The sequence below is a fragment of the Globicephala melas genome, chromosome 14, assembly GCF_963455315.2.
Source record: "Globicephala melas chromosome 14, mGloMel1.2, whole genome shotgun sequence".
Taxonomy (NCBI): Eukaryota; Metazoa; Chordata; class Mammalia; order Artiodactyla; family Delphinidae; genus Globicephala; species Globicephala melas.
In genome coordinates, this window is record NC_083327.1 from 35,590,535 (window position 1) to 35,613,414 (window position 22,880).

Sequence of the window (22,880 nt, forward strand, 5' to 3'; positions counted from 1 at the left end):
CTACACTCCCATATACTCTGCCTTCTCTCCTTAACTAATGATTGTCTATTGACCTTGACTCATCTGCTCAAGGTCATCACTCCAGCAATTCACTCTTCCCTTCTGGATCATTCCCATCAGTATACAAATATGCTGGTATTTCTCTTATCTTAAAAAAAACAACCAGCAAAAACATCCTCTCTCTTGATCCCACTTCCTGCTCAGGCTACCAACCAAGATATGGATCTGTTTCCCTTCACATCAAAACTTGATAAACACACTTACACTTGCTCTTCCAGCATCTTGCCTCACATTTCCCCTCAACCTCCTTCAGTCGAGTTTTTGTCCCCAGTCACTCCACTAAAACCTCTCCTGTCAAGTTCACCAGTGACCTCCATGCTGCTCAACCCAATGGTTTATTCTCAGACTTCCCATCACCTGACTGTCGGCTACCTTTGAAGCAGCTCATCACTCGCTTCTTGAAACGCTTTCTTCCCTTGGCTTCCAGGACTGCACACTCGTGGTTTTTTTCCTACCTCACTAGCTGCTCTTTCTTGCACCCTCTGCTGACTCTTTCCCACCTCCCTGTCCTCTTAACAAGGGACTGTCCCAAGGAAAGGTCCTCGGGCCATTTTTTCTTTTGAATCTACATTCACTCCCTTGGCCATTTCAACTAGTCTCATCGCCTTAAATATCACCTATAGGTGAAATACCCCCAAATCTTTATCTCCAGCCCAGACCTTTCTCTTGAACTCTAGACTCCTCCAACTATTTCCTCTACTTCAGAGTTGAATAAGCATCTCACACTGAACCCTGATCTCCCCTTCCAGGTCCACGCCTGTCCCCATCTCCCCCAGTCTATTCTCAGCAGACTAGCCAACGTGATTCTATTAAAACGTAGGGCAGATCACATCACTCTTCTATTTAAAACTCTCCAATGGCTTCTGGTCATTCTCAGAATAAAAGTCAAAGTTCTTGTCATGCTTACTAGGCCCCCATATTACCTCTTTGCCCTCTCTCCCGTGTGCTCATTCGGCTCTAATCATGCCAGCCTCCCAGCCGCCCCTGCTTTTGCCTAAAGACCTCATTTGCTCTCCTTTGGCCCAGATGGCTCTTTCCCCAAATAGCTGCATGGATCGTTCCTTTGCTTCTTTCAGGCCTTTGCTCAAACATTACCTTTCTCTCTCGGGCCTTCCTTGACCACTATTAAAATTGCAATGCCCTTTCCTAGCCACCTTCCCTGATTTAGTTTTCGCCATGGTACTCTCTCTTTCTACCTCTAGGTGTTTCTGATTTATTTTATTATCTGTCTCCCTCACCTCCAGAATGTGAGCTCTATGAGGGATAGGATTTCTGTTACCTGAAATATTCCCAGTGCCCAGGTCAGCACCTGGAGCCACAGTAGGTGCTCAGTATACACTTGTTAAATGTAGGATACTATTATCTTTCTACTAAAGAACATGGCCTGCACGTGAGCTTCAGAAAACCAGTGTTTTCCAGATAGGGATCAGATCTGTCTCTTTACAAAGCTGAAGGAATGGCTGGAAGGCAGACACCCATGCTTGCGGCGGCGTGCTTGCGGTGGGTGGAGCTTTCAGTAGGAGTCCCTCACTGTCTAGCCAAACCACCCCCTCTCGCCCTTTCAGCCGAACATGGAAAATTGAGATGCTGTGCTACATTTTTACTATTTATTCACAAGTATTCTTTTTACTCAGTAATTAGTATGCAGCTTTATTTTTCATGAAATGCCTCTTTTAAAATATGTTATTGTAATGATTAGGACTATTACTGTAAGGTACTGTAATCATTACTGTAATGATTAAGCGGATGAATTATTTGTAGCAATAAAATAGTCTTCAAGATTGGCATACTGTTACCTCTTGCATTTATTCTGCTTTCTAGTCATATTAAATAACTTCACATTTAAAATAAGTAATTGCTGCTCACCACAATAACACATGTTGCTTTCATCAGAGGTTGTAGCAAAAAGTGAATTCTGGAAACACTCGTGTGGACAGTAGCTACCCACTCTCCTGCTGAGAGTACTTACTGGCTGCTTCTTGAGAAGCAACACCTAACTAACTCAGTAGGGCAAGGCAGCAGATTTGAATAAGTCTGAGGACATGTTTGAGAACGCAAAATTTCATTCTCCCAGTGCTGATGCAGAAAAGGACAAACTGCCCACAGTTACTCACCGCCCCCCCATATATTCCAATGAGAAATACAGAAAAAAAACTTGTAAAATTTCTTCACAATGCACACATTGAGATGAATGAAACAGCTGGCAGTGGCATCTCGCCTCTGAGTTGGATTTATAAAAATATTAGTGAGCTCAATTTTCTGTATTTTGCTATTTCATTCGGGGAGTGATGAAGAGAGTCTTTTATCATTATTAAACTGCAGACTTCGGTGTCATTTATCACAATGTCGTCTGGAATTCTGAAAATGTTCTGTCAGGGTTGATCTGGACATTTCAGGACTTGACATTTGATAGAAGTTGGGTAACCGGATATCGTAATGGTATCTTTTTCCTATGTATACCCTGTCATTCAAGGCATAGAGTTTATCTGCAATGTCACTGCCAATTAAAACTGAAAACAGGCGGGAGATGTAACGATGCTGAGCCAAGAGCAAGTACAATTTCTTTCTCCTCCAGGACACATATCGACAGTCAGTTTCTGCTGTGAGCGTTACCTAAACGAACATAAGACCACACATAATCAGAGATGAGGAAGCAAGAAACATCCTGCCATGTGGTTTGTTTTTGGCCCCAAATTTTAAATGAATTTCTTGTGCTGATTTTAACTTTAAAAAAGCCTACCAACCCACAATATATTGTTAAAATAGAAAATACAAAACGTATTACTATCTATGTAATTTATAACATGAATAATCGCAATGTTTTGCCCATCTCCAGTTTATCTGTTTTCTAAGTGTGGGTATCTAGATTTTGCATTTCAGTGAAGTGAGAGTTACTTGATATTAAAACATAATAAAGTTGGCTAGTGTTAGAGAAATATTTCCAAGTCAATCCTGAAGACTGTAAACATTTAACCCTAATGCAGTTTCTGCAGTACCGAATAGAATTAACCTATTCTGCATATGTATATGAATTTGTATTACAAAGACACACACATGGATACACACACATGTATGTTACCTGTATTAACCAGAGGAAGTATACCATAATAGACAGAACCTACTGAAAGGATTATCTTTCAAAACTACCAGATATGGCAGCAGAGTAGTGACAGTAAGTTTAGCATTTTGTTGCTAGAAAACAACTGAAATTCATCAGTATTTTGAATTTTAAAAGTCACTTATTTTGTAATAAGGGCAGATTTTTTGTTCTTGGTGTTTTTCTAAACTGTGACAGGTGGCAGTGTTTAGAGTCAAATATCAATTAATTATATTTGAATTCCCATATACTCAGTTAAGCAAAGAAAAATTTAAGAATATTTATCACAGACTCCTTTCTGTCATATGTAATACCCAATCTTCTCCTTGTTGCCGGACCTATAAAGTGACATTAATCAGCAAGACTCAAGCGGAACTGGGAAGACATGCGTGATACTAAGTACATTCCAAAGCTAAATATAAATCATTCCTATGTCATCTGCTGCTCTGTTTCCTTGTTTGCCTGTTTTTAAACAGGAAGAGGCAGTGTTCACAGCGTGGCCTAGTTATTCTTTACCTGAAAAATGCCTTCCTCTGTGGGTTTCAGTGAGTCCCATTCAGGAGAATCCAGGAACTGGAAGGGGAAGATGTAATGCAGAAATTCGCCATCAACTGTCACTCTGATCCTACAAAGGACATCAGTTATGAGGGAAGGAGAAAGAGAGCACTAAGTTGGGGACGAGGATACGGAACAGTATTTCCGATCTCTGATGTTTTTTATGACTTTTAAAATCTTTAAGGGCAAAATATTAAATTCATACATTACAATAAGTGACAAAAATCCCCTTTAAGATTTATGTACCGCTGTTCCTCCCATGGTTAGGATTCCGGAACAGTGGGTAAGATTCATCAGAAAATTCATCAAACTGTACATTGATGATATGTGCCCATTTCTGTGTATATAATATCTTTCAATTAAAAGTTTCAATGCACTCAGTCAGATTTTAAATTAAGCAGGAGAACACTGAAGAACATAAAGAAGTACCACTGGAAATACCTCTGTAAACTAAATATTTAACCTTTTAAAAAACATGAATAATCACATTAGTATTTCTTCCTCCCAACTTTCTGTTTTCAAATTTTATATATAGTGCACGTCCCCTTCTAGCAAGTGGGCAATTGCTAGAATTTACTGAAAAAAATGATCATTATAAAATTTAAGTGTTCTTTATTATTTAGAAGAATGCCCTAGCAGAATCTGTTCAAAATACTTTGCGTGCTAACATAAGTATTCTATGAATTTAAGCTGGCATCATCCTCTTGACTCTCATGATTAGCTTGGAAACAAGTAGCATATCCAGACAAACCGATTCATACATTTGATTTCTGTGAAGAAATATTAAGACTCTAAATTATAACCTGCTTCAAGTAAATAATACCCTGTACTCTAAATGCCTCTGTCCATGACTTATGTGTCAAGGGCTTTCTCATGCCTCAGCATGCTAAATGCTGCCCAGGACTAGGCTGTGTTGAGATGGAAAATGCAGCAGAAAGAAACACAAGCTAGTAAGGAATAAAGAGGAAAGACATGCAAGCGTCAAGAGTACAAACCTTCCTGAAACAAGCAGGGAGAGTTTGTCAATGGAGGTTTTCCCCTGCATGGCATAACAGTGCTCCTTTTCCAAAGTAACCACTTCTGAGCTCATAGCAATAGTTCTGAAGTCAGGCAAAGAGGTCCCCAGAGGCTGGAAGAGGGAGCTGTACAACAGCTGAAATTCTCGCGCAAAGGTTATGCTGTGAACTTGATAGGCGATGTGAACGAACCGCATGAAGCAGATGACAAACAATATAAAATTCCAGGAAAATATGTCAGCTGCACAGACATCTACCCAAGCCCAGATAGCAGAACAGAGGAAACCCAACCCCAGCAAACTGAAGACGTAAAGGAGCCCGAAGAATCCACTGCCACCCATGAAACCTACTACAAATAAGATACTGGCAAGATGATAGATGGCTCCTTCGGCCTCTTGCTTCCAGATGGTGCAGACGGGGTGTTCATCTATTAGGTTCTTCCATAAACTTGAATTTCTTTCCATGGCTGTACTACCGTCTGGTTCACTTCTCAGTTGATGTTGAATGATATCGAAGCAAGTAATTAAGTCCTTTGCTTTTCCATCATCAGAGTTTTGCTCAGTCTTCACAAAACCAGAGAAAGCCCGGACACTGGAGTTGGGGTGATTAAGGGTTTGGTGTGTACGGATCTTGAAAAACTAAGAATCCCATGCTAGCATCCTTAAGTTCATCTGGGCTCCTGATTTAGAACTAGCCCAGAAATATTTTGTGGTTTCCTGTGTGAGAAGAAAACAGAAAGGATTCTAATTAAACAAGGAGAATTGAGAAGTGTATTCAGTGAGTCATCAGCATTCCTTATTCAAGTTGACATCCTATTTTCTATGAAGTTAAAATGTTTTCAGCACAAATACTGAAAGTGTTAAATTTCTAGGATATAAAAATGCATATTTCAGAGTTAGGCTTATTAATAATAATAAATTATTTACAGAAATTTTAGTATTTGTTACAATTAACTAACTACCTATTTTTCAAGAAAGCTAATAAGCGCTATAATCAGCTGCTCCCTGGAAGAGTAATTCGGTATACCTCAGAATCTCTTGGGACAGTGACTAAATAAGCAGATTCATAGACTGTTTCTGGATATACTGAGTCAGAATCTCTGACGGTGGAGCCTAAGTGTTGGTATTTTGAACAAGCTCCCCACATGATTTTGATGCATCGATCCATGGTCTTCCATGGCCCACCCTTTTAGAGATACTGTTTGACAATACGTTATTCACTCTTTATAGGTGAAGAATTCGAAGCTCAGAGAGGCCAAGTAATTTATCCAAGGCCACACAGTGGTGGGTGGCAGAGCAGAACTTCAGGACTTGAGCCTGTATGCTAAATCCAATCGTGTGGTCTCCCATGAGAGATATTTTAAATCAGGCACTGGAAGGAGCCCTAATAAATCAATAAACATAAGAAACACACAATTAGGAGTCAGATTTTAAGGGCACATAGTAGACTGTGAAAATGTTTAATTAATTAGATCTAAATTATTCGAGAAGTAAAAATTCAGTTCTCCTTCACTGTATTAGAGGCTATTTCAGGTTAAAGGTTGCATCCATATAACTAAATAAATAATAGTAAAATTCTTGCTACTTACACATTTATTTACCAGATGGTCAAAAATGTTAGCGACTTGTTCCTCTGCACATATATTCTCTACCCTTTCAGCCATATGGTATAAATGCTAATATGTGATCTGACTCAGGAGAGATTTAACCATGATGACAGAGCTGTATCATTTATCACCAGGTTTCTTAACAATAAATGGTTTCAGTGTGAGGCATTCGTTAGATTGACTTTTTTGAAACCAAAATAACATTCAAGAACCTTGAACTTGTGTGCTATATTTAGTGTTTTTATCTTGAGATGGATTTTTCCAGAACACCTGTTAATAAAATATCAGATATCATAGATCTTGTCTCATAGGAAAAAAGTACACAAACAGAGGTGAAAATGACTTAGCTGAAGTGAAAAAAGGAATAGTGTTGCTACCAACAGAACTAGAAATGAAAAGAAAGAAGCTGCTGCTGCTGAAGTTCCTGGTTTTTCATCTTGGACAGTGATTCTCTTCTCAGCAAGTAATGACATTAAGAACATCACCAGGGCTTCCCTGGTGGCGCAGTGGTTGAGAGTCCGCCTGCCGATGCAGGGGACACGGGTTCGTGCCCCAGTCCAGGAAGATCCCACAGGCCGCGGAGTGGCTGGGCCCGTGAGCCATGGCCACTGAGCCTGTGCGTCCGGAGCCTGTGCTCCGCAACGGGAGAAGCCACAAGTGTGAGAGGCCCGCGTACCGCAAAAAAAAAAAAAAAAAAAAAAAAAAAGAACATCACCAGGTGAATCATGAAAAAAAGAAACACCAACACAGACCTATAACTTACAACCATATTGTTATTTCTACTCATGCTGCTTTCAAATACATTTTACACAGTCTGCATCCCTCTAATTATCACTCCACACATCTCTCTGTGAGAGATGAGATTCAAGGCAGACTGGCATGCTGAATATGTTTCATTTCTCCTCTTTAAACAAAACACAAAATTATATATTACTGCACATTCAAAACAAAGAAACGTTTTTAAAAAATACAATGAGTAGTGACAACTGTGAAATGCAGACTGCAAATGTCAGTCCCCCTGCTGTTTAACTTTTAAAACTTGGGTATTTGAAATTCATCAGTTCCTTAGGATGCCAAGCACAGCCATGAAGCCAATATTAAAAAGCACCGCCAGTAGAGCTCTGAATTTGGGTTTGAACTTCCTGAAAAATTTATAATCCTCAACAAATTGTTAAAATGATGCTAACAGGGAGAGGCCACGTAAAATGTTTGTGGCAATTCAGAAGGGAGCTTATGGGAATCTTGTCCCCTTCAACTCTTGACTTGGGGGATATACTGGGCCACCTACATTCCTGGAGTGTGACCCATTATGATTATATGAGGAACTGTGTTTCCGGCCCTTCCCAGTCGGCTTCTGTTTCAATAAGCTGCTACCAAGCCATCTTCCTATCCTTGACACCGTCTCACTCAACAGGGAGTGCTGACTTGCCCTGATTAAATTACTCCACACCCAGCCTTTCTCTGCTTGGTGTGTTTTTATTCAGTCACCAAAACAGATGTACTTTATTAGAAGAGGAAGAACTGACAGGGGCAGGTGATGAGCCTGAGTGTTCCTCTGACATGTGCCAGCAGCACTATACGAATGCCGCACATGATTCATCAACCAGCTGGCTGCTTGAAAAGCCTGTAGGCCTTAAGTCATGTTTTTGGGTAAATAAATGCTGAAATGCCAAAGGAGCACAATGGATTTCTTAAGCAATAAAGTGGGTCTTCCCTGCAAAAGAAGTTAACACATGGGGATACAAGTGACGGAGACAAATTAAAGGGCAAATAAACAAAATATTTCCAGGTTTGCTCTTTACATTGTAAGACCCTGAGTCCTAGGGAATAAGGAAACGTAAAGGCAGGCACAAAGATGCTCAGTGAAATGTGATCTAAACTGGGTGGCAAACTGATGAAGATCAGCTCAGAAATGGCAGTTATCGGTTCAGAACGTGGACATTTGTTACCTCGCGGCATCACACTTACTGCTGTGAGGGAGGCAGGATCTCAGGCACCACGCTCAGCCTACAGATGAGCAAGGGGGGGCATCGGACAGGTTAGGTAACTTGCTTCAGGGAAAGGAGGCAGTAAGTCACAGGGTGGAAGTTCCAGTCCTCCACTCAGCTTCATGCCCTCTCTAGCAGGCAATGTGTCTTTCAAGGTTGTGAGTCTGATTTAATGTGTTGGGAGACCAGTGGGATATTCTGCCAGGACAGCTTGGCAGTAAAATAATAATCCTAACAGTGGATATTTGAGACCTGCTATATCTGCTTGTACTGCTCAATCCATAATGCTTAGAATACTGCCAGGGACACAGACATAGAAAGGCACTCATGAAGTAATCTGCTGTATTATTATTCAACATTGACTCACTTCCTTTTCTAGATTCCAGAATTCTTAAGGGGCAAAGACAAATGTTTTTGTACTTCTGACCCTTGGCACTCAGTGAATGTGGATTGAACACACTGGTATAGAGGTACAAGCCCACTCCGCCTTTTCCATCCCCACTCTCTATCCAATTCAACAGATGTTCTAACATCTTCTGTCACCTAAGGGAACAGAAGTGGAGGAGACCTTGACTGAGGGATTGGGACATCACTTATTTAAGATGTCTGGCACAACTCCAAATTCATAGGAGAATCCTTCTGTCTTTTTAGAACGTTCAGTTCCTTAAGAGCAGTTGAATTCCTGATCTGATTAAAACAACTCTGGTAGCATGTGGTATTGTGTTAGTTTGGGTTGCTAGGCAACGAAGAAGATCAAAATTCCATGAATATTCTACTCATTAATTGGAATCATATCCCAACTTTGGTATGTGTTCCATATAGGAAATAATCATGAACTTAAAGCTAGTTTTTGCCCCCAAATATATATGATCATGCCCTAATCGCTGGAAGCTGTGAATGTAATCTTATTTGGAAAAAAGGTCTTTGTAGATATAACTAAGTTAAGGATCTCCGGATGAGAAGACCATCTTAGATTACTTGGATGGGCCAAATCCAATGGCACTTGTTCTTATAAGAGACACACAGAGGATGCAGATAGAAGAGGAGGATAGAAGAGGAGGAAGCAATGTGACCACAGAGGCAGAGACTGGAGTGATGCAGCCATAAATCCAGGAATGCCGACAGCCACCAGACACTGGAAGAGGCAAGGAACAGAATCTCCCTTAGAGCTTCTGGAAGGAGTACACCTACCAATACCATGATTTCAGACTTCTGGCCTCCAGAACTACGAGAGAATAAGTTTATGTTGTTTTGAAAAAAAAAAAAAAAAGCTAGTTTTCTCTGCTTTTTTTTTTTTTTGCAGTATGCAGGCCTCCCACTGCTGTGGCCTTTCTCGTTGTGGAGCACAGGCTCCGGACGCGCAGGCTCAGCGGCCATGGCTCACAGGCCCAGCCGCTCCGCGGCACGTGGGATCCTCCTGGACCGGGGCACGAACCCATGTCCCCTGCATCGGCAGGCAGACTTTCAACCACTGCGCCACCAGGGAAGCCCTCTCTGCTTATCTTTAAGGAGCTGCACTTATTCAGCAACTATGTGCCAGACATATTTGAAAAATTATCTCATTTAACCTGCACAACCCCATGAGGAAAGTACTATTATCTCCATCTCACAGATGAGACGACTCAGAGAAGGCAAGTAAGCTGTTCAAGGTTACCACACTACTCATATTGGAACTAAGATTCCATCCAGGTCTGCCTGACTCTGAAACTCACAGTTTAAACTGCATCATTCTGCTTCCACAGTACCAGGATTTAGAAAATGTAGGCCTCAGTTTTCTCCCTGCTATGTAGATGAACTCAGACATATTTATTCATCAGTAAAGCAGAGGTAATATCACCTATTCTGTCCACTTTAAAGGGTGCTGGAAGATTCAGATGAGAAAATCTTTATTAAAAATTCTTAGCAAATTTTTAAATAACATAGAAATGCCATTGCTGTATTTGTTGCTTGTATGTTATAGAGCTGAGCCATTTGGAGAATACAGTTTTCAAAAGTTTTCTTTCCCGCAGAGGATTACAGTTGAAGACGAACCATCCTTATACTGTAAATTCTAAATTTACTCATTTCTGTAGGAGTGATCTCTATCATTCTTCCCTATCTTGTGTCCTGGCCACCTACTGCTGGCAGGTATAGACCCAGAACTAACCCATCCTTAAGTCTTCACTTTCCAGTGGCCAAGAAGCCAGTCTCTGGAAGCCAACAACAATCTTGTTCCTTAGATTAGTGTTTAGTGCTTCCCAGCAGGTGTGCCCAGATCACTTCCATCAGAATCACCTGGCCACAGCCAACATCATCTTCAATGGTGAAAAACTGAAACCATTTCCACTAAGATCAGGAACAAGACAAGGTTGCCTACTCTTACCACTATTATTCAACATAGTTTTGGAAGTTTTAGCCACAGCAATCAGAGAAGAAAAAGAAATAAAAGGAATCCAAATCGGAAAAGAAGAAGTACAGCTGTCACTGTTTGCAGATGACATGATACTATACATAGAGAATCCTAAAGATGCTACCAGAAAACTACTAGAGCTAATCAATGAATTTGGTAAAGTAGCAGGATACAAAATTAATGCACAGAAATCTCTTGCATTCCTATGCACTAATGATGAAAAATCTGAAAGTGAAATTAAGAAAACACTCCCATTTACCACTACAACAAAAAGAATAAAATACCTAGGAATAAACCTACCTAAGGAGACAAAAGACCTGTATGCAGAAAATTATAAGACACTGATGAAAGAAATTAAAGATGATACAAGTAGATGGAGAGATATACCATTTTCTTGGATTGGAAGAATCAACATTGTGAAAATGACTATACTACCCAAAGCAATCTACAGATTCAACACAATCCCTATCAAACTACCACTGGCATTTTTAACAGAACTAGAACAAAAAATTTCACAATTTGTATGGAAACACAAAAGACCCCGAATAGCCAAAGCAATTTTGAGAAAGACAAACGGAGCTGGAGGAATCAGGCTCCCTGACTTCAGACTATACTACAAAGCTACAGTAATCAAGACAGTATGGTACTGGCACAAAAACAGAAATATAGATCAATGGAACAGGATAGAAAGCCCAGAGATAAACCCACACACATATGGTCACCTTATCTTTGATAAAGGAGGCAAGAATATACAATGGAGAAAATACAGCCTCTTCAATAAGTGGTGCTGGGAAAACTGGACAGCTACATGTAAAAGAATGAAATTAGAACACTCCCTAACAACATACACAAAAATAAATTCAAAATGGATTAAAGACCTAAATGTAAGGCCAGACAATATCAAACTCTTAGAGGAAAACATAGGCAGAACACTCTATGACATAAATCACAGCAAGATCCTTTTTGACCCACCTCCTAGAGAAATGGAAATAAAAACAAAAATAAATAAATGGGAGCTAATGAAACTTAAAAGCTTTTGCACATCAAAGGAAGCCATAAACAAGACGAAAAGACAACCCTCAGAATGGGAGAAAATATTTGCAAATGAAGCAACTGACAAAGGATTAATCTCCAAAATTTACAAGCAGCTCATGCAGCTCAATATCTAAAAAACAAACAAACCAATTCAAAAATGGGCAGAAGACCTAAATAGACATTTCTCCACAGAAGATATACAGATTGCCAACAAACACATGAAAGGATGCTCAACATCACTAATCATTAGAGAAATGCAAATCAAAACTACAATGTGATATCATCTCACACTGGTCAGAATGGCCATCATCAAAAAATCTACAAAAAATAAATGCTGGAGAGGGTGTGGAGAAAAGGGAACTCTCATACACTGTTGATGGGAATGTAAATTGATACAGCCACTATGGAGAACATTATGGAGGTTCCTTAAAAAACTAAAAATAGAATTACCATATGACCCAGCAATCCCACTACTGGGCATATACCCTGAGAAAACCATAATTCAAAAAGAGACAATAGCCAGGACATGGAAGCTACCTAAGTGTCCATCGACAGATGAATGGATAAAGAAGATGTGGCATATATATACAATGGAATATTACTCAGCCATAAAAAGAAAAGAAATTGAGTTATTTGTAGTGAGGTGGATGGACCTACAGTCTGACATACAGAGTGAAGTAAGTCAGAAAGAGAAAAACAAATACTGTATGCTAACACATATATATGGAATCTAAAAAAAAAAAAAAAAAAGGTCATGAATAACCTAGGGGCAGGACAGGAATAAAGACGCAGACCCAGTAGAGAATGGACTTGAGGACATGGGGAAGGGGAAGGGTAATCTGGGACGACGTGAGAGAGTGGCATGACGTATATACACTACCAAATGTAAAATAGATAGCGAGTGGGAAGCAGCCGCGTAGCACAGGGAGATCAGCTCGGTGCTTTGTGTCCACCTAGAGGGGTGGGATAGGGAGGGTGGGAGGGAGACGCAAGAGGGAAGAGATATGGGGATATATGTATATGTATAGCTGATTCACTTTGTTATACAGCAGAAACTCACACCATTGTAAAGCAATTATACTCCAATAAAAACGTTAAAAAAATTTTAAAAAACTTTATAATCTTAAAAAAAAAAAAGAATCACCTCGGTGGCTTGTTAAAATGCTCCTTCCCTGGCCCCACCCCAGAACTACTGAGCCAGGAAGGGACCCAGAAAGATGCATTTCTTTTTTTTTTTTTTTTTTTGCGGTACGCGGGCCTCTCACTGCTGTGGCCTCTCCCGCCGCGGAGCACAGGCTCCAGACGCACAGGCTCAGCGGCCATGGCTCACGGGCCCAGCCGCTCTGCGGCATGTGGGATCTTCCCAGACTGGGGCACGAACCTGCGTCCCCTGCATCGGCAGGCGGACTCTCAACCACTGCGCCACCTGGGAAGCCCTAGAAAGATGCATTTCTGACAGGCTCCCAGTTGATTCTTACGCACACTACAGTTTGAGAGCCATTATTTTATCTTGTTCCTGAAGGATCTTTGAATTATCCTTGCTTGCAGAGCCTCAGCTGTGTCCATTCCTGGCTGACCACTGGCTGTCCTCCCATGCTGGTTACTCCATATAACGTTCCCTGATCCCTAGTTGTCTGTCCATGGCTGTAGTGCTGGTGTCCGTGCACCGTTCTGCTATCTAGTCTGTCCAGTTGGCATTACAACTTAAGAGAAGAGTCCTAGTCTTAGCTGTGCCCCTAAACAGCGTGTGATTTTAAGCTTCCCAGACCTGCTTCCTCATTGATAAAATGAAAGAGTTGGACAAATAATGTACGGTTCCTTTTAGCTCTAAAATAACACAACTCTCCATGATAGGAAATAGAACATTATTCCTAGCATAGGTCAACATGTAGAGCTGAGGGGCAGAACTGAATTACGACTGCAGATCTTAACACCAGGTTTATGACTGGGGCCCAACTCTAGAGATTGTTTAATTATTTAAGAACTGTGGTAGGGCCCAGACACTGGAATTTTTTCACAAAATTCCCAGGGATTTTGTTATGCAATCAGGGTTACAAACTTTTAGGGGGATAGGGTTGAGAGACACCAGAACATTCTGTAGAGTAAAGGGTCTGAATTTTAATCCTTATTATTATTTTTTAAAAATTTATTTTATTTATGGCTGCGTTGGGTCTTTGTTGCTGCGCACAGGCTTTCTCTAGTTGCGGTGAGCAAGGGCCACTCTTCGTTGCGGTGCACAGGCTTCTCATTGCAGTGGCTTCTTTTGTTGCGGAGCAGGGGCTCCAGAGCGCAGGCTTAGTAGTCATGGCACATGGGCTTAGTTGCTCTGTGGCATGTGGGATCTTCCCAGACTAGGGCTTGAACCCGTGTCCCCTGCATTGGGAGGCAGATTCTTAACCACTGAGCCACCAGGGAAGCCCTTATGCTTATGTTTAAAGGGCTGGAAAGGCCCATTTTCTCTTGTGTGTCTTCATTTCCATGCTTTGCTCAGGTCAGGAGGCATTTTTCTTCCTCACCAGTCATCTCCAAGGGGGCTCAAGGTTTCCTTTCCTTAACATGGTGGCTGAAGTGCACCTTCTAGGTTCTGAGTTTTTATGGCCTTTATTATCGGTCTACACGGCTTCCACTATATATTATATTGCCCATTATATATATTTTCCTTTTTAAAGTGTCATAATTTGCTTATTCTCTCAGTTGGGGTATATATTTTAAGTATTTTTTATATAGCAATGATAACAATGCTCAGGGAGAAAAGCAGTGTGTAGAATATAGTTTTGGAACAAGCAGGTTAATAAGCCAGGAAGTCCAAGTGGGATGTGATCAATACCTGAATCAATGGCTTAGGTGTTGGACTAAGAAGAAAGGAAAGCATATATTAGACCATGAGGAAGAAATGAAAGGAAGATGTGTCTCTACTGAGACAGAGGAACAGAAAAGGGATGAAGATGCTTTCATCTTCCTTTCATCCCTTTCTTTCCCGAAGCTCGGAAAGAAATCAGAGGAAAGGGGGACTCATTTTGAGTCATGGTTAACCTGATGCACTTGGTCTAGCAACAGAGTTCACAACAGAATATAAGGGGCAGGATGGAGGGGTATGTAACAGTTGTCTTGTAATAACACAGGACAATCCTGAGTAAGGACTGGAGCTGGCAAGACTATCTAGAAAGTTGAGTACAAAGAGAAATGAGAGTTGAAATGAAATGCCCATGATCAGAGGCCTTAGAATTCTAGGGGTGTGCTGGCTATTGCAGGAGCCAGGAGCCACATGTGGCTGTTGAGCCCCTGAAATATGGCTGGTCTGAAGTAAGATGTGCTGTGCACAAGGGATTGCGAAGACTTAGTACGAAGATAAGGAATAAGTCGTGAATAATTTTTATATTGGTTACATGTTGAAATGATAATGTTTTAGAAATACTGGATTAAATAAAACATGTTATTAAAGCTAATTTCACCCATTTCTTCTTATTTTTTAATGTTGCTACTAGAAAATTTTAAATTACATATGTGGCTTGCATTATATTTCTCTTGGACAGTGTTGGTCTAGAGCCTCTCAAGCAATAAGAGAGAGGAAATGAAAAGACTTGACATGATGCTGTGCAAACAGTGCATATGTATAGCATATAAATGTATAAATATGGAAGAATTATCTAAGATTAAGAGCAAAGAGTTGATATCAATGTAAATGATATTGGCTACAATATTCATATGCTACAGTCAGATGTTATCCAAGGCATAGATGTGTCACCATCTGGTTTCTGCCTAAAAAGATGGCCAGCTCCACTACAGCTCTTGGCCTCTTTATCCTACCAAGGAAGGCACTACTTTTTCCTTTTCCCTTAGGAGAATTCTACTTTTCTAAGCAATTATATTACATGGTCTTGTTTTATCATTTCATCTTCTGATGATACCTCATGGTATACACTGTAAATCTCAGACAGACAATCTTATAAATTTTTTGCTGGAGATTGGATTGTGGCCTTCTGGATTCCAGAAGGTCCACACCAGCCTTTATTTGCACATCATGCCTAAGTCTCTTCATGTACCACTAGGCTTCTAGGCTGGAGTATGCCTTTGACTTTTCATACCATGCCCACAGGCTACAAAGGGCTTCTCTGATTCTCTTGTCTCAGCTAAAGTCACACTTGATTATCTTCAGCCATGTTTGCTTTCTCACTTTATCATGTACGGTGGTAGGGAGAATTCTAAGATTCCTGCCCTGCTTGTGTGCATGCCCTATAATCCCCTTCCCTTGAGTCTGGGCAGAACCTGTGAATGGCATGGGACAGATGCTCCCTTGATTAGTTAACATTATATGGCCAACGGTGCTGGAGCAGTCACCACTGCGATTATGTTAAGTTATATAACACTCCACTGTAGGACTTGAGAGGGATTGGAAATTAGACAAACATATTCTTACTGGCCTAGAATAAAGCAGACACCATGCTATGACATGCCTATGGGGGCCACAAGGCAAGGAACTGCAGGCAGTATCTGTGAGCTGAAAGAAGTACCCAACCAACAGATACCAGGATAATCAGTCCTACAACCACAAGGAGCTGAATTCTGCCAGCACCCTAAAAAGCTTGGAAAAGGACCCTGGACTCCAAATGAGGGGTGCAGTGTGGCTGACACCTGGATTGCAAGCTTGTGAGGCCCTGAGCTGAGGATCCAGTTTAGCTGTGCCTGGACTTCTGACTCATAAAAACTGTGAGATAATAAATTTATGTTGTTTTAAGCCACTAAGTTTGTGGTAATTTGTTACAAAGCAATAGAAAATGAATACACACACGGTATACACCAATACTAACTATACATGAGGCTTTCCATTAATCTAATAATCTACATTCTATGACGACTTGGAATATAGGTCTGTGGAGCAGAAGACACTCAATCCTTGCTAGATTTAAATTAGGAAAATCAGGTGGTAACAGGTCTTCAGTCATATCTGGAAAACAAGAGGGCAGCAACGAAGACCCAACGCAGCCAAAAAAAGAGATTACAATTTTTGGAGCAACAGAAGGATAGGTTGGGTCCTATGTTGAATCATGCAGTGCCCTATAATTCTTAATTTGAAGACACAGCAGTAAACCTCTCCTTCTCAAGCTCATCATTTGATTGCTTTAAACAAACAACCCCCATACTCTGCTTCAAGTTCTTCTGACTTTCCATGTCCTGGAAATGGTTAAAGGCATAAGCAGGAAGCCATTCACCTTTGATCACCTGTTATCATGTCAAGCAGTAAGTTCACCTAAGATTCCTGATGAAAGATGCAAGAGAACCTGGAATCACGAATGCATTAACAGTTTTTTCTTGATATGAATCCAAGGTAGACACCTTCACTTACCTCTCCTCCAAGTGTCCTACATGCAACAAATGAACTCACTTTTTCTATGTTTATTTACTTCAGGTTCTCATTTTCCTTCCTGGCAAACACACCTATTAAGTTCATGTGTGCTAGCTAATGGGCTATAATCTTTCCTTTGTCATTTTTTCGGGCTTAATGAGCACGTGGATCACACACCAGGGTCAACGATGTTTGAAACCACCAAACCAGCCACTACTGGTGCTAACAGGAGCACTTCTGCAGGGAATGACCATTTCAAGTGTTCGTATATAGACAGGAGCTTTCTCTTTGGCTGTGAGAAAGATTGTTCACTGGTCCTCCATCCACGTGCTGAACGATCTTTCCATTTCTTTGATTTCTTTCAGCCTCGTTGTTATTGACTTTGTAGTACTTGAGCTTATTCCAGCCATAGATGTTTCTTTTTTGTGCATTTCCTGTCATGATCTGCAATGTGGATTATTCCCTTATTCCTGCTGCTCAGGAAATACTACATATTCTCTTGATTCTTTCAAAATATTTGATTATCTCAAGCTTCTCTTCAATATTGAAGCTTTCCTTTTGCATGCACTATTTTTCTTTTTTGAATCAAGATGCTTAAACATTCTTGGGATGTTGAATGAGTGTGTTTTTATGTAGAAAAATTCCTAAGTGCAAAAGAATAGCAAAACACAATCTTGCAGGATACCACATGGTGAACCAAGGTAGCTGGTAGACGTTGAGGTCTCTGTGTGTTGGCATTTTGTGTATTCCTACAGGGCTCAGTTAGCTGGTTGCAGCTTACTGTGTTCACCTGGTGTTTCTGGCTGAGTAAATCATGTATAAGCAAGTGCAAAATTTGTGTTATGCTCAAATTGTTCCCTAATATTTCAATTGCATTGGAATGACGCTGGTTTTCAAAACAAGCATTATAGCATAATTGACTGCATCATCAACTTTCAAATGGCCAGGAAAATATTACTAATTAACATACGCAGTAATTCAATAAATTCCTGCCCTCATGGGGCTTGCATTTTAGTGAATTTCAAATGTTGACATAATTAAAACCCAGCTTCAAATTATGAGATCTAAAATAATCTAAAAGTATGTCTTATATGCAAAAAACTTAAGCTACTTAAAACTCATTTAAAGTCAGTTGTTGCATATTGAATTTTAAAATAAATGCTACATTTTAAAAGACAGTCTAAAGTCTTGAAAACCAAAATGCAAACAAACTTGTTTTTTAGAACTTCCATCAAACACCAAAAGCAAACAGACAAATAAACCCCCAAACATTATATGCGTCATTGGAGTACCACATTACACAGTAATGTGTCTGTATCCTTCTGGTTGTATAAATGCAAAAAAGACATATGGAATGATCTTCACTTAATCTTAAGGGTGGTTATTCTTGTATGGTGGGACACTACTTTTTTCTTTGCACATATCTGAATTGTTTGCTTACTTTATTTTTTATTTATTTATTTTTTTGGCTGTGTTGGGTCTTCATTGCTGCGCAAGGGCTTTCTCTAGTTGTGGCGAGCAGCAGGGCCTATTCTTCCTTGCAGTGCATGGGCTTCTCATTGCGGTGGCTTCTCTCGTTGCAGAGCACGGGCTGTAGGTGTGCAGGCTTCAGTAGTTGTGGCACGTGGTCCCTAGAGTGCGCGGGCTTCAGTAGTTTGGCACGCAGGCTCTAGGGCACAGGGCTTCAGTAGTTGTAGCACGTGGGCTCAGTAGTTGTGGCTTGCGGGCTCTAGAATGCAGGCTCAGTAGTTGTGGTGCATGGGCTTAGTTGCTCTGCAGCATGTGGGATCTTCCTGGACCAGGGATTGAACCCATGTCCCCTGTGCCGGCAGGTGGATTCTTAACCACTGCACCACCCACCAGAGAAGTACCTGCTTCCTTTATAATACTCTTACAAAACCAAAAGGTGGTTTTATATTAATTTGAGAATTTTTAAATACAAAAATTTCAGAGAATAAAAATCCATGAATCCAACAACCAGAATTAACAAATATCATGTGATATTTTTGGATCCTTTTAAAATAAAAAAAATTTTCACAAAAAATTGAAGATCACCACGGATTGCTCTCCAGTATCATTCCCCACCCATCCATTCACTCTATATAATTGTATTTTTTTTCCTGTCCATATAGAATAATTTTAAAAATTCCAATTAAAAATGAAAGGCTAGATTAGAAATATATCTTATAAGGTGAGGTTTTGTTCAGATTCACTCTTAAATTTTTGTTCTGATGAATAATTTTAAACATATTCCAAAACAGAGAAAATAATATATAATGAATCCCTATATACCCATTACCAAGATTCAACAATTGTCAAGATTTTGCCACATGGAGTTTCTGAAATCAAAAGCAAAAAATTGTGACCTACTGTTCAACCTACAGTTTGTTCAGTCAATAAACAAACACCTACTCAGAAAGACAGGGAGAACTAAGATGAGCTGTGCTCTTATTATGTGCCAGACACTGGCTCTTGCCTATGCTGACCCACTTAGGAGTCACAACAACTCTGCAACCCAAATAGTATTATCAGCATTGTTCAGAATGGAAAATGAGGCTCAGAGAGATGAAAGTTCTTCTATAGACTCAGCTGCTATAGACCATTTTCTAGACCATAAATCCCTCCTCCCCCGCCAATTTCAGAGTGTGTGTGTGACAGTCACTAGAGGTTATTCTGCTGAAAAGCACAAAATGAGAAGATCTCACTTTGGGTCTGTATGAATTGATCCCTGAATTCTCTGGGCTGGAGGAGGATCCAGCATTGTTACAGGAACTTTAAGTCAGCAACTTTTGGTTATTTATTTAATTTATAAAATAACCGGTTGTAAATTTCACTTTAAGACATTTTTGTCTACTTAGATAAAAGAGGGAAATATTTTCCCCTTTTCTTTAAAAAACAAAATCACATTAATGACTCAATATACTCTTGTAAATTCTTACTTATTCTCTATAGCTCATAATCCCAGCTGACCAACACCCATAATTAGAAAAAAAGATTTCAATTGCAATTTGCAGGCTTGCAAATCTATCCTGGATATTTTCCAAAGCTGTTTCAAGACTTCTTGCCTGTCATGTCGCTATGTGTTGTTATGCTCACACACTACAGCAAGTGCTTCATAACCATTCTTGATCTTTCCTGGGGACTGTTTCAAAATAAGCAGACGTGAATGCTCCAGTGTGTCAACCCTATTAGTCAGTCTTGTGATAAGAAGCATGGGATTTGGGCTTCCCATGACACATTTTTATTTAATAACATAGAATATCACCATTTAGAAACCCAGGATGCACAATGATTCAGCTATTTTGAGAGACTGATGAGATTAAAGAAACTCAATTATCAAATGTCTCCCAGTTTATATGTATAAAATTTTAGGACAGATAACATCTTACTCTAGATTTCACTTAATATTTGTATCCCAGACTCTTCAAAAGACAATCCCAGTCTCCCAGAGAAGGAAAGAAGCTTAAAGATCATCTGGGATCAGCCAGACCTCTTCATTTTGCAAATGTGGAAGGAGATCCAATTTTTGTTTTGTTTATATTTTGTTTCAGGTAGTTCTTGTTTGGTTTTCTCTTGCCATAAAGAACAATGCCAAGTTCCTGTACTGTCACACCAGGGATATGTTCATGCAACAGTCCTTGGTATTAAAAATAACAGAAAAGAAAATAGCCACCAAACTTTAGTATGAACAGAGAGCAATAATTTTTTTAAGGCTGCCATAAAACTCAATTGCAGTGTGCAAGCTTGCAAACTGAAAATACCGAACCACAAAAGTTGGAGTGAAACGTCAGGAAGGAAGGCTGTCACATTCTAGAAGTTTAGAAAATCAAATTCGGTTATGTAGAAAAGTGGGTTTCTAATTCTACCTTTCCATTTATTTACATATAGAACTTTTTGCAAAATATCTCCTGACTAAAACAATTTTTTTTTTGGCCATAGTCCTATTACTGTATTTGATTCTGTGCCTTTAATCTTTTCTTAAAATACAGACCCTCAAAATGTATCATACCTCTGTAACCGACCTTGGTGAGGAGGTAATTTAGTGGTTTTCAAACGTCTTTTTCTTTCCTTCCTTCCCTTTTTTTTTTCAGGGGCATTCCCCAAATAGAGTAAACAGGTCAGCGTGACCTTGGATGAGGTAGCTTTCTCGGTCCCCAACTCAGCGTGAAACCCTGCCCCTAGTCAGACCCTTTGCAGAAGGAAACTTCCCGCCGCTGCCCGACTTCCCCAAGGCCAACCTAAAGATATCAGGGCCCCCAGAAGCAGCTTTTCTCCCTCGAAAATCCGGCCTTTTGGGGGGACTCCAAGGTGCCCGGGGCAAGAGTGGGACCAACAGCAGAGGTGGGAGGAAGATTCACCTCTATGCGAGGACGACCCGAGCGCCCAGGGCCCGCGCGCCGACCCGCAGCAGCGATCCCCCCACGACCGCCAAGCTCGAGCGGCGCCCCGCGGACCCGGGGCTAGCCGCTGGCTCGAGCGTGGCTGGAGCCCGGCGGCGGAGCGGCGCGCGCAGTAGCACCGGCGGCGAAGCACCGGCGCTGCCGGGGGTCTGCGGCGAGCGGCCCCCACGCGGGGGCGGGGCCAGCACAGAGGCCTCGCCCGGCGAGCGGACCCGGCGTTGGCAGGTGTGAGGGTGCGGACGGCGGCGGGAGAGAGGCGGCCGAGGCGCCCCGGTTCCCTCCTTACCTGGCCTTCCCCGGCCCCGCGCTGAGCTCCGGCCTCGCGCCCGGAGAAGTTTCCCAGCCGAGCGCGCCGGGCCCCGGCAGCCGGCGCGAAGCCCCCGGCGCCCGGCTCGCGCTCTCCTGGCCGACCCCGGGCAGGCGCCCGCATCCGTGCCCGGGCGCTCGGTGACCGCAGCCCGGCTCCGGAGCGGCGCGGCGGTGCAGGCGGGGGCTGGGCACAGGCGCGCGCCCCAGGGGCGGCGGGGGTGGCGGCGGCCGCGGGCGCGCGGGGCCCGGGCAGCCCCAGCCTCCTGGGAGTCGCCGGACTGCTGATCAACTTAGCGATCGCGGCGGACCAAAGTTTGCGAAGATGGGTTTCCCGAAGTGAACACCAATCACAGTTATAAAATGAACCTTGGCTTATTCGCTGTTATCCTAGGCAGTGAGACATGGGGTTGACTCCTGGGATGGAAAGCAGCTGTACGTCTGCCCTCTCGCTACCTCACACCCAACCCCACCGCCCCGCACTGTAAACAAAAAGAGGTGAAATTACCTGAGAGGGGATGGGAGTATTTGGGTATATAGGACAGAGAACGTTTAATATCTTGATTCAAATCAGTGAACGTCTGAATAAAGCAAATGTATAAAGAGCATGGACGATCACAGAAGGAAAAAAAATTAAATACAGATGATAAAAAAGTTCAAATCAGTGATGAGCCAGTGCATGCAACTTAAGGCAAAAATCAAATGCGTATTTTCCTCCTATGAAGTTAGTGAAGTTTTCTTTGGTTTTGGTGGTCAAACCCTATGGTGATTGGTGAGGGAACAGTGAATACAACTTACTCGAGGGTTTCCATCTCCTCTCCTCTCTCCGCACCCTCATTCGTGTTATATAACTGTGTTGGTGACAGTGATTCCAGGAACAAAATATTTACTGAGTAATCAGTGTCTCTTTTGGTCCGCAGAATAACAGTTAAAGTAATATAAATGGTAAAATTAACCTCCTTTAATTGTTACTGGGACTGAGGGCCAAAAATTAACCATATTCCTACAGCCCGTACGCAGCTAGAAACCGCTTGTCTTCCAGGCTTTTGCTCTTACTCTTCATTCTAGGGATTGACTCAGAGAT

At 41.4% G+C, this 22,880-nt stretch overlaps 1 protein-coding gene across 2 annotated transcripts; it reads right to left on the minus strand.

The window, feature by feature from the left end:
- Window positions 1-1,709: 1,709 nt before the first annotated feature.
- Window positions 1,710-21,912, minus strand: POPDC3 (popeye domain cAMP effector 3). Of its 2 annotated transcripts, none has more exons than XM_030882945.3 (4): window positions 21,777-21,912; window positions 4,708-5,444; window positions 3,674-3,782; window positions 1,710-2,673 (listed from the first exon to the last, which is right to left on the minus strand). In XM_030882945.3, the coding sequence occupies exons 2-4, from the start codon at window positions 5,190-5,192 to the stop codon at window positions 2,392-2,394; spliced, it is 876 nt and encodes a 291-aa protein (XP_030738805.1). In that variant the 5' UTR covers window positions 5,193-5,444; window positions 21,777-21,912; the 3' UTR covers window positions 1,710-2,391. The 2 variants fall into 2 exon arrangements, with proteins under 2 accessions (XP_030738805.1, XP_060139607.1); XM_060283624.1 differs by lacking the exon at window positions 21,777-21,912 and adding an exon at window positions 5,755-6,056.
- Between the last annotated feature and the right edge of the window lie 968 nt (window positions 21,913-22,880).